The sequence below is a fragment of the Nelusetta ayraudi genome, unplaced genomic scaffold (assembly GCF_046127955.1).
Source record: "Nelusetta ayraudi isolate G7.1 ecotype Tasmania unplaced genomic scaffold, CSIRO-AGI_Nayr_v1 ptg000033l, whole genome shotgun sequence".
NCBI lineage: Eukaryota > Metazoa > Chordata > Actinopteri > Tetraodontiformes > Monacanthidae > Nelusetta > Nelusetta ayraudi.
In genome coordinates this window covers 5,270,001-5,287,500 of record NW_027466083.1, presented here as the reverse complement: position 1 = coordinate 5,287,500, position 17,500 = coordinate 5,270,001, and the positions used below count along the sequence as shown (strand labels likewise).

Sequence of the window (17,500 nt, the reverse complement as noted above, 5' to 3'; positions counted from 1 at the left end):
CTTCTTTTTTTTTTTACATTCAGGCGTTACGATCCCCTCCCGTCATCAAAATTTAATGAGCAAGTTAAAAAGTCTCCGGGTCGCAGGTGGTCGTGTAGCAAAGGACTGCAGAGGAGAATTTAAGACTGCTAGGATAATTTCCACAATCTGATTGGCTGCCAGAGGAAGATAAAGAATGCAGCAAACCAGCAGCGGAGGAAAAGTGTTGAACAAGTCAAAGTAAAACTTTATCAAAATGAATGTTTCAGACTTGAAAGAATTTGTCCGTACCAACAACATGAAACTGACTTTTGGGGGCTTTGGGGCTGGATGTGCGCTGTACTGAGGTTGTGGTTGCGCCACCTGTTGGCTGAAAACTATAATCATCTTAGTCGTCAATCATCTCACATTGGCAACAAAAAAAAAAGTGTTTTGACAAAAGCAAAGTTCTTCGGCAGTTTTTTTTTTGTTTGTTCATGTAGGTTTGAAATGACTGTGTAACAATCATCATCATCATCATCATCATCATCATCATCGTCATCTATTCTTCACATTATATTCCTTCATTCGTGGCCAAATGTCGTAAATAGCAAATCCCTTCATGAGAAATAGTTAAAGGTGATTAACTATTCAACAAAAATAATCAAACAATAAGAGAAAAGATTCCCTCCAAAACAAAAAACACGTCCTGTGTCCATGGAGACTGGTATTATGGGCGTGGCCATTCTCCTATAAAAGCATCGAGGTGTACAAAGTCTAAACAACTCATTTCGCTCACAAACAGTCTTTTTTGTCCTTGTTTTTCTTTGTTTTTCTTGCACAGAAAGGGCCTGAGTTAGTTTGTTCCTTCAGAGTGGGACGGCTCCATCGCGTGCGTCCGTCCCCACCGGAGTGTGGCCGGCGCCGGCCTCCTCGGGTCGCCCTCGGCTCGGCCGCTGGTGCGCCTCACTCTCCTCGCACGCAAAACCACACACATCCACGCAGGCGCGGGTGCAGCCACGCGCCTTCACATGGGCGGGACGATCATCCCCGGGATCGCTGCACGGAAAAGAAACACACATGAGTGAAAACTTAAAAAAACAACACGTGGCCAGAATACTATTTTATAGCAGTATTAAAAGCCTGAGAGAAGTGCATCAGTGTATTTTCCCATCTGAGCAGCTGTGTGACTGTTGGGACATTTCAAACATCAGTCAGGCAATAAATCAGTGACTCTGAGCATCATCTGATCCGGCTTTTTGAAGAATGCACACTTGTGCACGCACACAGACACACACACACACACACACACACAAATAAAGTCCCATGAACTTAATTCAGTGTGGGAAAAGTTGGAGTCATTTACTGTGTGTTTACGTGTGTTTGTGTGTGTATATGTATGTGTGTTTACATATGTGTGTGTGTGTGTGTGTGTGTGTGATGGCAAAGTGCCCAACCCAGGGTGTGTGTCAACATGTGTGAGGCGGCTCATGAGTGATTCAAAAAGTGTTTTTAATGAGTGAACACACACACACACACACACACACACACACACACACACACACACACACACACAAGGCATGGGTTGGCACAAGAAAAATGAAAATTTTATTTTTTTCTGTTGTTGAACTTTTCACGTCCTACTGGTGCTACCGAGTGGTGTGCAGTTTGTGTCCAGGCTGTGTTCTGGGGATGGAGTGACTCTGGAGAAGCCGGTGAGTCGATGGAGACGCGACAATGAGACGGAAGAGACGACAAACTCAAACAAGGGAAAGTGAGATGAGAGCAGCGTGCCAGGCCGAGTGTGAAGCGCAGAGGGCTGAGGGGAATGAGGAGGAGCAGGAGCTGCAGGGAGAGCAGGAAACGGAGGAAACGGAGGGACATACTTTAGGTGAAGGCCAGGCCTTGTAGAGAGCTGGCTGTCGAGTACTTGCTAGAGTCCACAAAGGTTTGGTCTGGAGGAGAGAGACGGGGCGGCGGAGAGGTCGGGGGAGGGAGAGAGTTAGAACAGTCAGGTTCAGACGTCAGGAGAGGATCGAAGAGCGAGGGAGAAATCAAACGACAGGAAGCGAGTCAGACGGAGGGGAGACTCCACCCCGATCCCTCCCGCGGCCCAGTACCTTGGAGGCCGTTGGCGCTGGTGCAGGAGGGCGGCGGCGACGAGGGCGGCCGGACCACCGGGGCGAAGGCCGACTTCTGCTTGACGGCCGCCGATACCATGTTGGCCGGAGAGAAGGAGAAGACGCCGGAGGAGGAGGAGCAGTTGGAGGGGAGGGAGGTGGAGGAGGCCATGGTGGGGCTGGAGGGGACGACTGCAGGGGGACAAGAAGTGGCTTTGATGAGACACTTTAGCCCCTGCTCCACTGGCCAAAAAACGTTGTTGATGAGACTATTGTCAACACCATGACGTTGTCCTTTTTCAAAAAAAAAAAAACCCAAAAAACTTTGGAGTGTAAAAATACTATTTTTGACGCTCACAATATTTAATAAAGTTCTTTCTTCTCTGTGGAAAAAGCGTCACTCTTTTTCTACTGGGCTTGATAGAACAGCTAGAAACACGTGTGTTGTGAGGAGAAGAGGGAGAACGTCGTCAGAAGGTGACTGGAATCAGCTGCACCTGCTCTTTGGCCTGGTTTTAGGTCTAATTTGTTCAGTTGTCTCCTTTGCAGCATTCAATTTAGACTTTGATTCCGAGTCAATGTAAATACACCAGAGAGGACCATCTTCTTAAGCTCTGGATGCATTTCAAAGTAAAATGCTGCTCCCCAGTTGGTCAGTGGCTGCAGTTGCAGAGTGTGCGCCTGTGTGTGTGTGTGTGTGTGTGTGTGTGTCACAGATTTACTATGAGAACAGGATATCAGACAGCCAATATGGTGGTGCTGTGATTTTCTTTCAGTGGTCACTCGAGGTACTGCAGCCACAAGTCCCGTGTATTTTTCCCACAGATCGCAATACAAAAACAAATGCTTGTAAAACGGTTTACAGGACGCCTCTGACCTGAAACAGGCCTCATATAAAATTCTCTATTGAAGGTTTTTAAGTCATGAACTTTTAATCATTCCAGAAAATCACCAGAAAATAGTTTCTAGCATGTCATAAGTGCTACATCTCGGCTCATTCTGATTGGCCGGTGCATTCATGATGTGTCAAGCGAGTTCCAGAGGCATGATGGGAAGTGACACTGCCGTGGACGCTCTAAAGGCCGCATAATGCGGAAGTAACCACAAAGCCAAAATAACTTTTTCGGTCGTCTGCCCTGACAGAACAACGCCATATTGGATTGTGGAGGAGTGTGTGTGTGTGCGTGCGTGTGTGTGCGTGTGTGGGTGCGTGTGCGTGTGTGTGTGTGTGTGCGTGTGTGCATCTGTCTGGCAGGATCTGTTCCAGGATCCAGCTGTGTGACGCCAGAGAGCAGAGGAAAATTACGAGCGAACCAATAATAACCCTCTTCACTTCCTCCTCCTGCTAAATGGAAGGAGGAGCGCAATTATCCACCGGCGGGAGTGTGTGTGTGTGTGTGTGTGTGTGTGTGTGTGTGTGTGTGTGTTGGGGGGGTGGGGGCTGACAGATGACGGGCTGTCAGGGCGGGACGGCGTATAGCTGATTGTGTTTGAAGATGGTGGGATAGATCCCCCCCCCCACCCGCCTTCCTCGGGGAACCTCAGCTCGGCGTGTGTGAGAGTTTGGCCGTCTGTGCACGGACGTGCAGGTAGCGATGTGTGCGACTTCCTGCACCCTCCTGGTAGAGTGCAGCTATTTAATAGTCATAATAAGCAGATGTTGTACTTCTCCATCCTTGTTCAAACTGCCTCTACACAGTCCGGCGCGTGCTGACAGTAGCTGCGTTTCCACTACCCCTACAATTGCGCAAAACCTAAATACCGCGCTGTGTTTGGATGGAGGAGGAGACGGAATTTTTTTTTTTTTTACAAGTAATCAAAGAGAAAAATCTAACAACCATTCTTGTCGGGCAAACAAATGTAAACAAACAAAAGCAAACATAAACATCACATTATGTTTCACACAATTCCAAACAATTCAGTGGAAACACCTGCAAATTGCAATTGTACTTTGCAGAAATTTTTGAAATTCTGTTTTATTTTGTGAAAAAAACTGTAATGGAAACTCAGCTACAGAGGAGAAAATATGACTTCAACCTCAAACGCACAAGATGCAAATCAAACTGAGTTCATAACGTCTTGGCACTGAGGCCAAAATGCAAAGTAAGTCTTTTGGAAGTGATATTTTTTTCTCTCCTTCAACTGCGGATTGTTTTTTCAGCATTTAACCTTTGATCCCTGTCCCCCTCACACCTCCCAGCCCCCAGCGGCAGTGAACTCACTGGCGTAGGGCGAGTTGGCGGCCGAGCCGTTGAGGAAGGTGGGCGAGCCGCCCAGGTTGGTCATCCCACCGTTGTTGGCGTAGCCGTTCATGGTGCTGGTGACCGAGGTGTAGCCGCTCTGCTGCGGTGTGGAGCTGGGCACGTAGCCGTGCGGCGACACGCTGCTGCTGCTGCGCACGAAACCTGCAGTGAGAGCAGCGGAGGGGGAGGGGCAGCGGTGAGGAGCCACGAGGTTGCAACGCGAGCACAGGTACAATCTCTCTCGGCTCTCGACAGATGTTAGCTGCTAAGAGTCAGAGACATGGATGGGCTGTAAGGACTGGATACCAAACTGCCAGCATGAATGGCAGCGTGCCGATTTTTTTTCTCCAGTGGCCACTCCAGGTACTGCAGCAAAAGAAATCCCATCGAGCCCGGAAAGCATTTTTCCCATAAAGCGCAATTCAAAAATAAACGCCTCTAAAACCGCTGACAGGACGACTGTGACCTGAAACGAGCTTCATAGCAAATCTTTCTATTGGAGATTTTTCAGTCATGGTCTTTCAGTCAAAAAAAATAAAAAAAATATGGCCAGACAACCCTAACCCCAGTTAGAAAGGGGAGGAGTGTTCTTAAAATGTTTTTTTTTTAATTCATTCATCTTTCAAAACAACGCATTATATTATATACGGTATATTATTTTCTTATTACATGCATGTAAATATGCATGGTTACAGCCCAAGGCTAATTTTCATCTTTTGTAAACTGATTGGATGAAACTTCGCATTTCGCATTTAAACTGGGCCAATCAGGTTCTCTCGGCGGCTCTTGGTGTTCGTCACTCAAAACTCAAAGAGTGCCACCGCTGCTACTTCTCTCTTTTCGCTGTGAAACCATTGCACTCGTCATGTCCGAGTTTTCCTGCGTTACCTTGATTTCCTTGCGCCGGCTCCGAGACGTTGACGGACAGCTGGCCCGTGAAGGAGTTGACGCCCATCATGCCGCTGTGGGTGGAGCCAGAGAGCTGGGTGTGGCCCCGCGGCACACTGTAGAGCGCCTCTGCGATGTCGGCCGCACGCTTCAGGATGATCTCCTGCGAGGGGGCGCAGCAGAGCGAGAGCAGGTGAGTGAGTGGGAGGGTGCGGCGGGGTTATTACCACAGACAGCCTGAAGCAACGATGTGTGATAAGAGTGTGTGATGATCACCTGGTTGTTGTGGGGCAAACCGTAGAGCGCCTCCACCAGGTCGGCTGCTCTCTTCAGAATGACCTCCTGAAGAACAAGGAAGAAGTTCTGATTGTACTCCTCTGATATTTTCTTTGGAGGAATAAACACGGCGCAAAGTCTGAACTGTACAATTTAATCCATCCATCAATCTTCTATATCCACATCTTCCTGAGCTCAGGAGGCCTGCTGGAGCCTCTCCCAAGCTGCCATAGGGCGAAGGCAGGGTGACACCCTGGACAAGGGGCAAGTTCATCGCAGGTCCACATGGAGACGAACAACCATTCGCACTCACATGCACACCGAGAGACAATTTAGGGTTTCCAATTCACCTCACATGCGTGTTTTTTGACCATGGGAGGAAGCTGGAGAACCCGGGGAGAACCCACGCAGACACGGGGGGGAACATGCAGACTCGACAAGGTCCCAGACCTGGAATCGAACCAGCAACCTTCTTGCTATGGGCCACCGCGTCGCCCAGACAATATAATATAATCTAGTTTTATACTGTTGTTCATGTGACGTGTATGTTTGATTCCCAAGACGCCAGGGACTGGCTGGAGCTCAAGGTCAGTTTCCTGGAACAACGACGGCTTCTTTGGACCAATGGGCGTCTCTGAGCCTCAGCAGGAGAAGCAGAAGAAGGTCGTCTGAAGGTCACGGTTGTACCCTTATAATACAACAAGAAGGAAAAAAGAAAAATCCATTTGGCAGAGGCTCCGACGACACAAACAAGTTGCTCTACACGGGGATCACGTGCAGCTTCCCCTCCATCCATCCGTCTCGGCGCCCGCTCGTAAACAAATGGCTCCTGGGCGCTTTTAAAGGCAGATTATCGGCTGTCAAGTCCTGCGCTTTCATTCTGTGCAGAGTAAGTGACACCTCACAGGGTGTTTATCGCAGGTATTTAACATGTAAAGTGAATGTAAAGTGCTGCCGGCAGCGGCGGCGGAGCGACAGGCCATCAAACAGAGAAATCGTCTCCGTTTTTTGGGGGGTTTTGTTTTGTTGTTTCACAGGATCTAAAACTTTCAAGACCTCCTTCTTTCATCCTTTTTTCTTTCCATCCCTCCACCGTGTGACGGATGCCATAGTCAATTATCGCTCAACTCAATGTCCTCTGCCTCCGTCCTCACCTTAACCCCCCCCCCCCCCCCCCCCCAACACACACACACACAACCCCACACATGCTGCTGGAAATAGTCCTTCTCATTCTTCCACCCACTCCTCGACTCTGTGCCTTCCTCACCCCTCCACTCCTCCCCCCAGCATCTCCCCCTCTGCTTGCTCCAGCCACACCCCCCCACCGCACCGCACCCCCCTCGAGGTCTAAGGTGTCTTGTTTAACAGTTAATGTGTTGTCGTGGTGCGCAGCGGGAGGCCGCCCGGCGACAGGGGGAAAATTACTCTGTGCTTCACAGTATTAACCTGCGCCGGGTGACACACACACGCGCACACACACACACACACAGACGCGCGCTCTTGTGGCCGACTGTGTGTGTGCTGGCTCCAGCATGCTGGTGCCTGCTGCAACATATTGCCTCTCCATCAGTGCGGAGATATGAGAGGTCACGCAGCCAGTCAGCACTTCCCAGCGTGTCTGTCCACAGAGCCAAATTCAATCTTTTACACATTATTACAGCGAGCCGGGCGCTCCGTTAACCCCTTATTGTTAGAGTGGTGTGCACACACGCACACGTGCAGACACACACACACTGAGACAGACACACACACTAAACGAAACCTGATCCCTAATGTTTGAGCGCTTCCAGTAAAGCCGGCGGCCGATAAACGGGAAAGAAAGATGATCCTCTAGTAACATCATCATCTTCATCCTTATCATCATCCTCATCATCGTCTTTGTTGTCATCATCATCATCATCCTCATCCTTATCCTCATCATCCTCATCATCGTCCTCACTGTCATCATTGTCATCAGGTTTGCAGGCTGCATCACTCACAAGCCTGACTGACTGACTGATTGACTGACTGACTGGCTGAATGAGTGAGTGAGTGAGTGAGTGAGTGAGTGAGTGACTGGCTGACTGGCTGACTGACTGACTGACAGCATCGATCGGGCTGGTTTACCGCTCCTCGTGGGCTAATTGATCTCTAGGATCTATAAGCAAGGAGGCGCTGCTGCTGGGATTAGCTTCATCCTTCAGCTTCCGCTCTTCAGATGCAAATAAGCGACGCCTGAGGGTGATCAGATCAGAAACTCCAAAAGTGATCTGGCTCCGACGCCCAGAGAGGCCAAAACTCAGTCAGCCGGAAGCAGAGGAGGGAATTGACAGCATCAACTCGTACGACTTGTTTGACATGTTACATGTTGAGTTGGTGCAGCAAAAATTTAAGACAAACTGAATATTTGTGTGTCTAAATAGTTGCTACAAATTATTTTTGTCTTACGCAATGCTAAATTAACAATAATGTGTCTAATTTTCTCCAAAAATGAAAAGAACTCTGGATGTTATTTTTGCTGGCTCCACTTTTCAGAAAAATGTGTGCAACAACATTCAGTTCTAATAATCAGCCCTTTGTGATGTCACAGAGGGCACTGACACCTCTCCCAAGTTAGTGACAACAACTTCTGTCTGTGTCAGTTCAGTTTCAGTTGGAAGCCCAAATAAGGGCACTTTATTCTTGCAGGAGGCTGTAAACAGAGGGCTAAACGCGTTGTTTTCACTAGATCTGTAAACTTTGGGGGTAATTATTAACTCTTCCAAGCTACTGTACTTGAGTCCAGGATGGAGAAGTAAAGATTTCAAAATTGAAAGGCATCAAAAAACTGATTCGTGCCAGATTTTCAAGTTTGCCAACGAAGCAACTGATTGGCAAGAAATGTGTATTTATTTATGCAGCAACTCCTCCCACCCCAAAAAAAAAACAAGAAAACAAACCAACAAACAAACGAAAAGAATCCGGCTGCTGGAGGGTTGAAGAATAGTAAACTCCACATGGTTTAAACTTATCTTCCGGCTCACTAGCGTCTAACTGCAGCGAGCAGCTGATGTCACCTCCGCGGCTGAACTTTGCTCCGTCAGCTGATCCACTTGGATTAAATTTAGTCTCTCACCTAGAAGCTTGACTGCATTGCCGCTTTCGAGCGCTTGCACTGGAAACGACCTCAGCGCGTCCAATCAGCTGCTTCCCGTCATCAGAGCCGGTGGCGATGACAGCCGCAGCACCACAAAACCGCTTCTCTTTCATTCCTTTTTTTTTTGTGATTTCTGTAATTGCGGCAATAAAGTTTGGTTTTAGAGCCTCTAAAGCTCGTTTGTGTGTCTGGACTGACGCGACTCGTTCACGTTTTGTTCTTATTTGTCGTCAAATATTTATGGAACATATGCCTGACGTCGCGGCTGTCTGTCACTCAACTGTCACACCTCGTCAAGCCTTTAAAAATACTCCTCCTCCTTTTGATCTGTCTTTTTTCGTTTTTTTTACTCATCAGCGGGACCTTTTAAAAAAAGTTTAATAACCTTTCATACCATCTATTCTTGTCTGTTTCCGGCAAACCTACAGACAGGAAGACTGACAGCCAGACAGTCGGCGGCTGATTCGAAAAGGCAGAGACGGATCACTTGGCAGGGAGGAGGTGGAGGAGAAGAAGAGGAGGCAGTGGAGGAGGAGGAGGAGTGGGCGTCGCCTCGCTTTCACTGCCTGAGTTATGCCCCGCCCTAATGCGATAACCACACATTACGCACACTTAGACGCGCAGGCCGCGTGCATTAGGGCTGCTGAAGGCCGAACGTCCACGTGTGTGTGTGTGTGTGTGCGTGCGTGTGTGTGTGTGTGTGCAACGCCAGCAGACACACACATGCTTGACTTATTCCTCCCTAATGTTGATACATGAGCCGTTGGATCCGCCTCTAATGTCCCATTAGGGGAGCCGTACATGCAGGGTCACACCTCGCCCCGTGGATGATGTCATACTTTGCACATACGTTCGCGAGGAAGGTGGGGGGGTGAGGCGGGGGGGGGGGGGGGGGGAGTGGTGGAGAGCATGCGACACATATATCACCGACGTGCACACGCGCGCGCACATGTGCGTCCGTCTCCTCGCGGACCCGTGTCTACTCCAGCTGATGTGCCGCTAAACGCTAAAGTGAATTTTGACACACACAGGTTTCATTCCCGCAGGCTGCTGCCTCAGCAGGGCTGCTCCCCGTGGGGGTGACGCTGATGTGACCTCAGCGGGACGGGTGACGTCGTCAGACGGGTGACTCACCCAGGACCACGGCCACCCAAACCGTTGCAGAATCTTCCCTCACAGCTACAGTTTAACAACATGCTAACAGACGGCAACACAGGTCAAGCGTCTAAAATTGGTAATTTTAATTCAATTTAATTCAATTAGTTCCAAATGCGGATGGCTCTTGCAAGAAGGTTGTGGGTTTGATCCCGGGTCTGGGGCCTTGCTGTGTGGAGTTTGCATGTTCTCCCTGTGTCTGTATGGGTTCTCTCCGGGTTCTCCAGCTTCCTCCCACGGTCCAAAAGCATGCATGTGAGGTGAATTGGAAACTGTAAATTGTCTCTAGGTGTGTATGTGAGTGCAAATGGTTGTTTGTCTCTATGTGGACCTGCGATGAACTGGCCACTTGTCCAGGGTATCATCCTGCCTTTGCCCTATGACAGCTGGGAGAGGCTCCAGCAGACCTCCGCAACCCTGAGTGCAGGAGGAAGCAGGCATAGAAGATGGATGGTTCCAAAAGCCAGATTTACGATAACACTCACTAGATTTTAAGAGAAAACCCTGAAGTTCTTTTATCCCCTTGTGTTTGCTTAAACCTGCAATTATCTAAAATGATCCCCCTAAAACACTCTAATACGCTGAGGCAATAGCGTATTAGAAATAAGTCAATACATGCAAATTTTTTTCACTCCCTAAAGTTCTGCAGACTTGTGTAACTGGGGCATAAAACAGCTGGAGTTCTCCGTGGGAGGGGAAAAAAATAAACATAAATAAGTGAATAAAGAAAGTGGGAAATGTGAGTACAAAGCTGGTGATTTGAGCCAAAGCGAAGCCTGGCAGTGTGTTTCAGCGACTGTAAGTGCACATATGGACGGATGCTGAAGGGATCACAGTGACACAAACTGGCAGGTGAATGTGGGACCGTGCACGTGTGTGTGTGTGTGTGTGTGTACACGTGTGTGCTAGTGAGATCCCCTCAATGTTCAGTGAACAATTATGGATTGGGCTGTCCATTTCTAATCCTCTCACACAGTCCACTGCCCCATCTGTCTGTCTGTTGGTCTGTCTGTCTGCTGTCAGTCTGTCTGCTGTCTGTCTGTCTGCTGTCAGTCTGTCTCCCCACTTCTTCTTCTTCTTCATGCTGCTCCTATCAAACACTCACAACTTTAATAAAAGGATCAATACACACCCAGTGTAGCACGGGCACGTGTGAGTGTGAGTGTGTGTGTGTGTGTGTGTGTGTGTGTGTGTGTGTGTGTGTGTGTGTGTGTGTGTGAGCACATTAACACCCACTTATTGTTGCACACAAACCAAAAATAATGTTTTCACTAAAATGTTTTCATTAAAAAATGTAAAAAATGGACGCAGCCTCTGGATACACATACGCAGAACACACAGATAAGATGGATGCACAGTTGCACCAATGGACACACACACACACACACACGCACGCACAAACACACACACAGCAATAAAGTCTCAGGGTTCAATCAGCCACACCACACTGCAACACAGTGACCAATGACGCTGAAACACACACGTGCGTGTGCCCACCAGCACACAAACACGGACACACAACCAAACAAACATAGATTGGACGCACAAAACCACAACAACAGAGACGGTTGACACTGAAAACCTGCTGTCCTGTTTTTTTTTTTTTTTTTATCTCTGAAGACCTTCTAACAGCGTCACTTTGTCCTGCTTCTACACCAAATGGCCAAACACGAGAAGCTCCAGCAGCCGTTGCTTCTCTTGCACCTCCTCATCCTCTGTTGATCTACCAGCGGATCAACCGAGCATCGGTTCATCTAGCAGCCACCCAGGTTTCAGCCTCAGACAGTCTGAGCAAGGGTGTACTGGAGTAACTGCAGAGTGGACGCACATTCATTTCAATGGAGTCGCTTGCATATGCCGAAAAAGTCCGCCATCTTGAATTGACTTCTGCATTATGGGGCCTATACAGCGGCGCAGTAACTCGCATTACGCATCAAAGTGCAGCAGCCAATCAGAACAAGCAGGGACACAGCACGTAGGAGGCTGTGACGTCACACTTGCAAAAGAGTCTTTTCTGAGGATTCTGTGACATGAAAATATACAACAGAAAGGGGTGGAAAGCCGAGAAAAACTGCAATTTTAATTTTGCCCATTTAAGTGTATCCAGTTTCTCGGAATGTCCCGTGCACGTTCCCACGGTCGTAGCCCACATCAGCTGCAACTGCTCAGACGTTTGCAGCGGCCCGAGTGCCGGCAGCGCTGGCGGTGGCTGTGATGATGGCGTCGCCGATTGCTTCATCGCCACATCACCCCCGCCCTGGCCGACGCCCACTCTTTGCTGACGTCAAGACAGCGGCGGCCAATCCTCTGAAAGCAGCAGCAGGAATGTGGGGGCCAATCAGCAACAGCTGCTCGAAGGGCTCTATCAAAGCTGAGCTAATGGTTCGGTGCTAATTGTTCACATCTGATGCGCTTTACGGAACGTCCCCACATCTCCAGCTGTTCGACAGTCAAAATATTGTTTTATGGTCTGAATAGTCTCAATGCAAAACTAAAAATCAGAACGGAATGAAATGTTTTTTCCTTTGTTTCTCTTGCTCTGTGTTTCCAGTATCATTTCCGTACCTTAGGCAGCCGCTCGGGGTCCCCGGGGTGTCGAGGGATGACCTTCTGAAGCCTCTGGAAACCGTAGTCAATGGTCGGCTCGTTCAGCGCTGCACAAACAGAAGGCAGAGGGTTTGTTTTCAATTCGTCTTGTGTGGTTCAATGTCCTCGTGTGGAGGTTTGTTCCCGTCATAGGGATGAAAGAAAAACTGACTTGAGACCACCTACGACCCGCTTCAGCAACAGCAGATGCAGCACTCAGGGTCTCAGACATCGCGCGCAGCACCTGTTATTCTCTTTGTTCTCGCACACAGCGCCAGCAAATTCATTTTTAGTGTTTTGTGATTTTCTTCCAAGCTACTGCACGAGTCCCAGGACCCAGGTTTTACTGGTGGAACTGTTGACCCCATTGCAGGAGCCGGCAGCTTAGTGAGTGTGTTGAGGTTGGGCAGGCAGAAACCTGGAAACCTGGAGCAGCTAGTTGTGTCTGAAGTGCCATTTGGATAATAACATGCAGGTGCGATATAAAACCATTCAGGGCTGCGTTTTGATGTTTGTAGCTTCTCTTTCAGTCTTTATTCCATCAAAACGTCAACCAAGTCAGGAGCTAAGAGCTCGGTCAGTCAGCAGGATGCTAACAGCTGTAGCATGTGTGTGTGTGTGTGTGTGTGTGTGTGTGTGTGTGTGTGTGTGTGTGCGTGTGTGTGTTCAATACTAAGTCCCCCCGCCCTGCTGATGCGCTCCCTTGGTTTTACAGCATGCTGGTAGAATGTGTGAATTGCGCAGCTGGAGTGATGTTTGGTACTTTCCACAACCAGCACTGATTACTTGCAGCCTGTGTTTGTAAGTTTCTCTCATCGTGTGTGTGTGTGTGTGTGTGTGTGTGTGTGTGTGTGTGTGTGCTCAACGCCTATGAATCACATTCCAAGTTCTGGGTTCTGTTACGGCCTAAATCACTCAATTTGTTAGCACCACTAGAGGCGCAGCGGCACTGCAAGCAGAACTATGATTTATACATTGCAATGACATCAAGGCTGCGACGCCACTTTGCTGTGCGAGTGTGATAATACACTGCATATACACACAAAAAACCCATCTCTGTGTCGACACACTTCTAGCTCTTAAGTGTTCAAAAGTACTAGGTAACCAGCAAAGGACTTTGTGATTTTGGACACGACACACGTGTTAAAGCATCCATACTAAAAAAGAAAAACTGGGAGAAAAACAAAAGCGCCACAGCTGCCTGACAGTTGGCGAGAGATCAACTGTCAGAATTAACTGCCAGTGTCAGATCCACACTGTACATCTCTGGAGACACTGAAACAACGCCAGCTCTGGTGTCACACACACACACACACACACACACACACACACACACACGCACACACACACACACACGCACACACACACACACGCACACACAGACACACACACACAGCAGGATGACTTACAGAGGTTTTGATGTCTCAGAGCTAAATAGACTCCAACTGACTCTTTATTAATAGAACAATATGTTCTCTAAGTCATAGCATGGCGTATTAACGTGTGTGTGTGTGTGTGTGTGTGTGTGTGTGTGTGTGTGTGTGTGCGCGTGCCACAGGCTCCGGTTACTTCAACGGTTCCTCTGGCGGTGTTCAGACAGTAAACAGTCGATGTCCGGCGGATCACATGCGACACAGTTTTGCTTTTGTAGTACCATCTTTCCAATGCGACAACTAACACTGGTCCCAGCAGCAACAGCTTGGCAGATGATGGGATTCCTTTGAAGGATGATTTTTCTGATCTGGAAACTGGTTTAGTTGAGCCAAGGGTGGTGTTTATGTGTATATGTGTAAATTAGAGCAATTTTTAACGGCCCACCTGACATTATTTCACGGTACACTAGTGGTTGGAAATCACTGCAAAGGACGACTCGGAGGCAGGTTCCCCCTGAATCCCTCCACACCTCCCAGCTATTAGTTTTCATTTCCAAGCCACTTTGTGTTGCAGTCTTTGTTCCGTGCAAACAAGGACTCGTGTCTCCAGTAGCTGACGCTGCCGATTGTTTCTGTCATGGCCGATCGTTCTCTGATCAAAAGAATGGAGCAGGAACAACAACAACAGAAAAATGTGCAGCAACAACTAAGAGACGATTAGAAACATGACTAAAACTTTTTGTGACAGTGAGTGGCAGGATGTTGATTCTAGAACAGGCATGGACAAACTACGGCCTGGGGGCCATATGCGGCCTGTTAAGCTTTTTAATCCGGCACGCCCAAATTGAAGAAATGATATTAATAATAAGTAAGTCATAAAATATCTGTATTTCATCCATTTTTTCAGTGTTTTAAGAGCCATGTCAATAAAGAGATAAACACCACGGGGCTACAAAGACACTAATTTTGCTGTAACTTTGCTTTTGTTCATTTTCAATTGACATTAAAGCACATGTTTTCTACATGTCCTATGGTATATCTATTTCATGGGTCACCAAAACACTCCATTCATCTGCTCCTGCTACGGTCCCCCAGAACCCATTGTGGCCCACCAGTCGAAAAGTTTGGCCACCCCTGTTATAGAACATCATGACGTCTAGTGTAGGAGGGTCAAGCAGCGCCAACTGGACTGGCTTTGGCTGTCTTGAAGACGTTTCAGTTGACCCTCCAACACTTAGGCAACCCGAACGACTGAGAACCTTCAGACGACGGATTCCTGCGTGGCTGCTGGGTTTACAGAGCCTTCTCATCCAGCCATCTGGCCCAAAAAAAAACAACAAAAAAAACCACCACCCCTCCTCCACCTGCTCCCCTTCTGCAACCTTCGCTTTTCCTCCGACGGGTCCGGAGCTGCCTCGCCGATCAATACTCATAGAAGTTTCATGAGAAAAGACCATCCACTCCTGTTTCACAATAAAGATGAAAAAACTGGCACGGCAAAGGAGGGCTGAGGCGAAAAAAAGGGGAAGTGGTTGAAAAAAAAAAAAGAAAAAAGAAAAACTAGGATGGCGAAGACAGGGGTTGCCAAAGCTGATTTCCTGTTTGTGCGTGTGTAATGGCACGGTGATGACACCCCCTCCACATCCCACAACCCCCTCTACTCTGGCCATCTTATTTGGTGGAGAGAAACAGAGGGGAAAAAATGGTGAGCGGACAGAGAAGAAGAAGAAGGAGGGGAGGGAGGGAGAGAGAGTGAGGGTAAGGGCGGTGGGGGTGAGGCGTGGTGATATTGATTCTCTGGCCAGCCTGCAGTTCAATACCACTGAATTATTGCTTCATTCTTCCCCTTATGAGATGAGATCTCTTTCTCTGCGCAGCTCCTCTCCTCTGGTGTGTGTATCTGCATGTGTGTGTGTGTGTGCGTGTGTGTCGGTATACGCGCGATCCACTTATGACCAGATCGATACTTTACAATCTGGTTTTAAAAGTCCGCCTTTCTGTCTCTTCTTCGTCTTCTTCTTCTTCTTCTTCTGCTTCTTCACACGCGTCATTCCGCCATCTCTTTCTGCCGCCGGGATCCCTGACACGTTTTTATTTATATCTATAGCTATAACTATATCTATAAATATATATGGATAGTTAGATAGATAGATAGATAGATAGATAGATATGTATACATATTTGCATTTTGAATGTGATTATCTGAGGCAATGTAGTTTTTCAGTTTGGTTATCGTTGCCTAACAGGACGTTGGGAGTCGAGGTGTAAAAATAAAGATGAGCGATCTTGTGTGTCGGAGTTCCCATCATCCCCAGCGTGTTTAAAGTCTGCCGTGTGGAAACACGTCAGTGTCGCCGTCTCGAGGCACCTGCGGCAGTTTTCAGTTGTTCTGATGCCGACGACACGTCCTGACTTTGCTCATTGCCTTGAAACTCTGCGGATGAATATCCTGCTGCCGACTCGGAGGTATCACTGTACTGTGACTTTTTTATATTGTTGTATGTTTAATTGACAGTTGATTAATGCATGTATATGTGTGTGTGTGTGTGTGTGTGTGCGTGGGTGTGTGCGTGGGTGTGTGTTTATAGCATGTATTTGTTAAGAATTCAAAAAAATAAATCCCCTCGTGACCTCGTGCTCGTGTCGTTAAACATGGATTGATTGTTACTTTGTACCGCTGTGTGTTTATGGACGTGTGTGAAGTCGAGAATGTTAATTTCTCCCAGCAGGCTGATGAAGCGGCCATACGGAACTCGTGTATGTGTGTACACATACATTGTGTGTGTGTGTGTGTGTGTGTGTGTGTGTGTGTGTGTGGCGGACCATCTGTTTAGCAGACTTCTCACCAGCTTTCCTTCATATCTCTCTGATTCACAATTACGTTTAAATTCTGCCCCTGTTTCAAAGTGTGTGTGTGAGTGTGCGCGCGCTGTGTTGCGTTGTGTAAGCTGTGACCTGAAGGCAGTGCTGCGCCGCCCGTGTTTACACTGTGCGCCTGTGACTGCAATTGTGTGGGCGCTCAAACGTAATTGCTCGGTCCTCGCTGCCGCCGCTGCTGCCGCTAAGGGCTGCAGTTAGCCTGCAGCCCTTAGCGGCGATCGGCCAATCAGCTCGCAGCAGCCTCCGCGACCTTTCGCCGGTGACTTCCGGGAGAGGACGTGGAGCTGGAGGCGAGGAGTCGGCCGATGGCGGCGAGAGATCGCCTTTCAAGGGTCACATGTTGAAGCCATCAGCCAATGGCTGAGGTCACGCGAGGTCAGCTCCAGCCAATAGATGGAGGAGTGAGCGACCAGACGGGCCAATTAGAGGCCGGCTCGCCTCAGGGTCGGAGCAGTGATGTTGCAGACTGGGGGAATGTAGGTCCTGGTCCTGCTCTTAGTTCTCAGTTCTGGTGTCTGAACACCAGTTCTGTGCATTTCCTGTTGGTGGAGCTGTTTCGACTGGAATGTGTCTCAGTCTGTGTTTAACTTGCCTGAAATGAGAAAATACTTTCCTTTGCTTACTCCACCTTCCCCAGCTTTTGAAATCAACCCCCTGTGATGTCATACAGGGCACTGTTACTCACTGATAACATCCCAGGTGTTGCTCCTGTTTTCTCCCTTTTCCAATATGTGTATAACAACCAAGAAAGCTTCAGTTTCAGTGGACAGCGAAAACCAACAATGTCTTTTGCACGAGGCTGTAAACATGGTGAGTGTGAAGATCTACACTGCTTATTTGGACAGTTACTGGTGCACACCTGCACCACGGGGGTCTCAGATGAATAATAAAGATTGGAAATTGGTA

At 48.3% G+C, this 17,500-nt stretch overlaps 1 protein-coding gene across 2 annotated transcripts in view; it reads right to left on the bottom strand.

Annotated features, from left to right (window-relative positions):
* Positions 1-17,500, bottom strand: part of LOC142891888 (transcription factor COE1-like) — a 71,110-nt gene that overhangs the window by 2 nt on the left and 53,608 nt on the right. Inside the window, exons 11-17 of one of the 2 annotated variants that reach the window (XM_076031813.1) lie at positions 12,321-12,409; positions 5,486-5,551; positions 5,210-5,372; positions 4,301-4,483; positions 2,079-2,270; positions 1,845-1,913; positions 1-1,017 (exon numbers count right to left, since the gene is read on the bottom strand). The exon at positions 1-1,017 is cut by the window's left edge and continues 2 nt beyond it. In XM_076031813.1, coding sequence (XP_075887928.1) covers positions 1,846-1,913; positions 2,079-2,270; positions 4,301-4,483; positions 5,210-5,372; positions 5,486-5,551; positions 12,321-12,409 — 761 coding nt within the window. In that variant the 3' untranslated portion in view covers positions 1-1,017; position 1,845. The remainder of the gene's footprint in view (positions 1,018-1,844; positions 1,914-2,078; positions 2,271-4,300; positions 4,484-5,209; positions 5,373-5,485; positions 5,552-12,320; positions 12,410-17,500) is intronic. The other variant, XM_076031815.1, reaches the window with a different exon arrangement.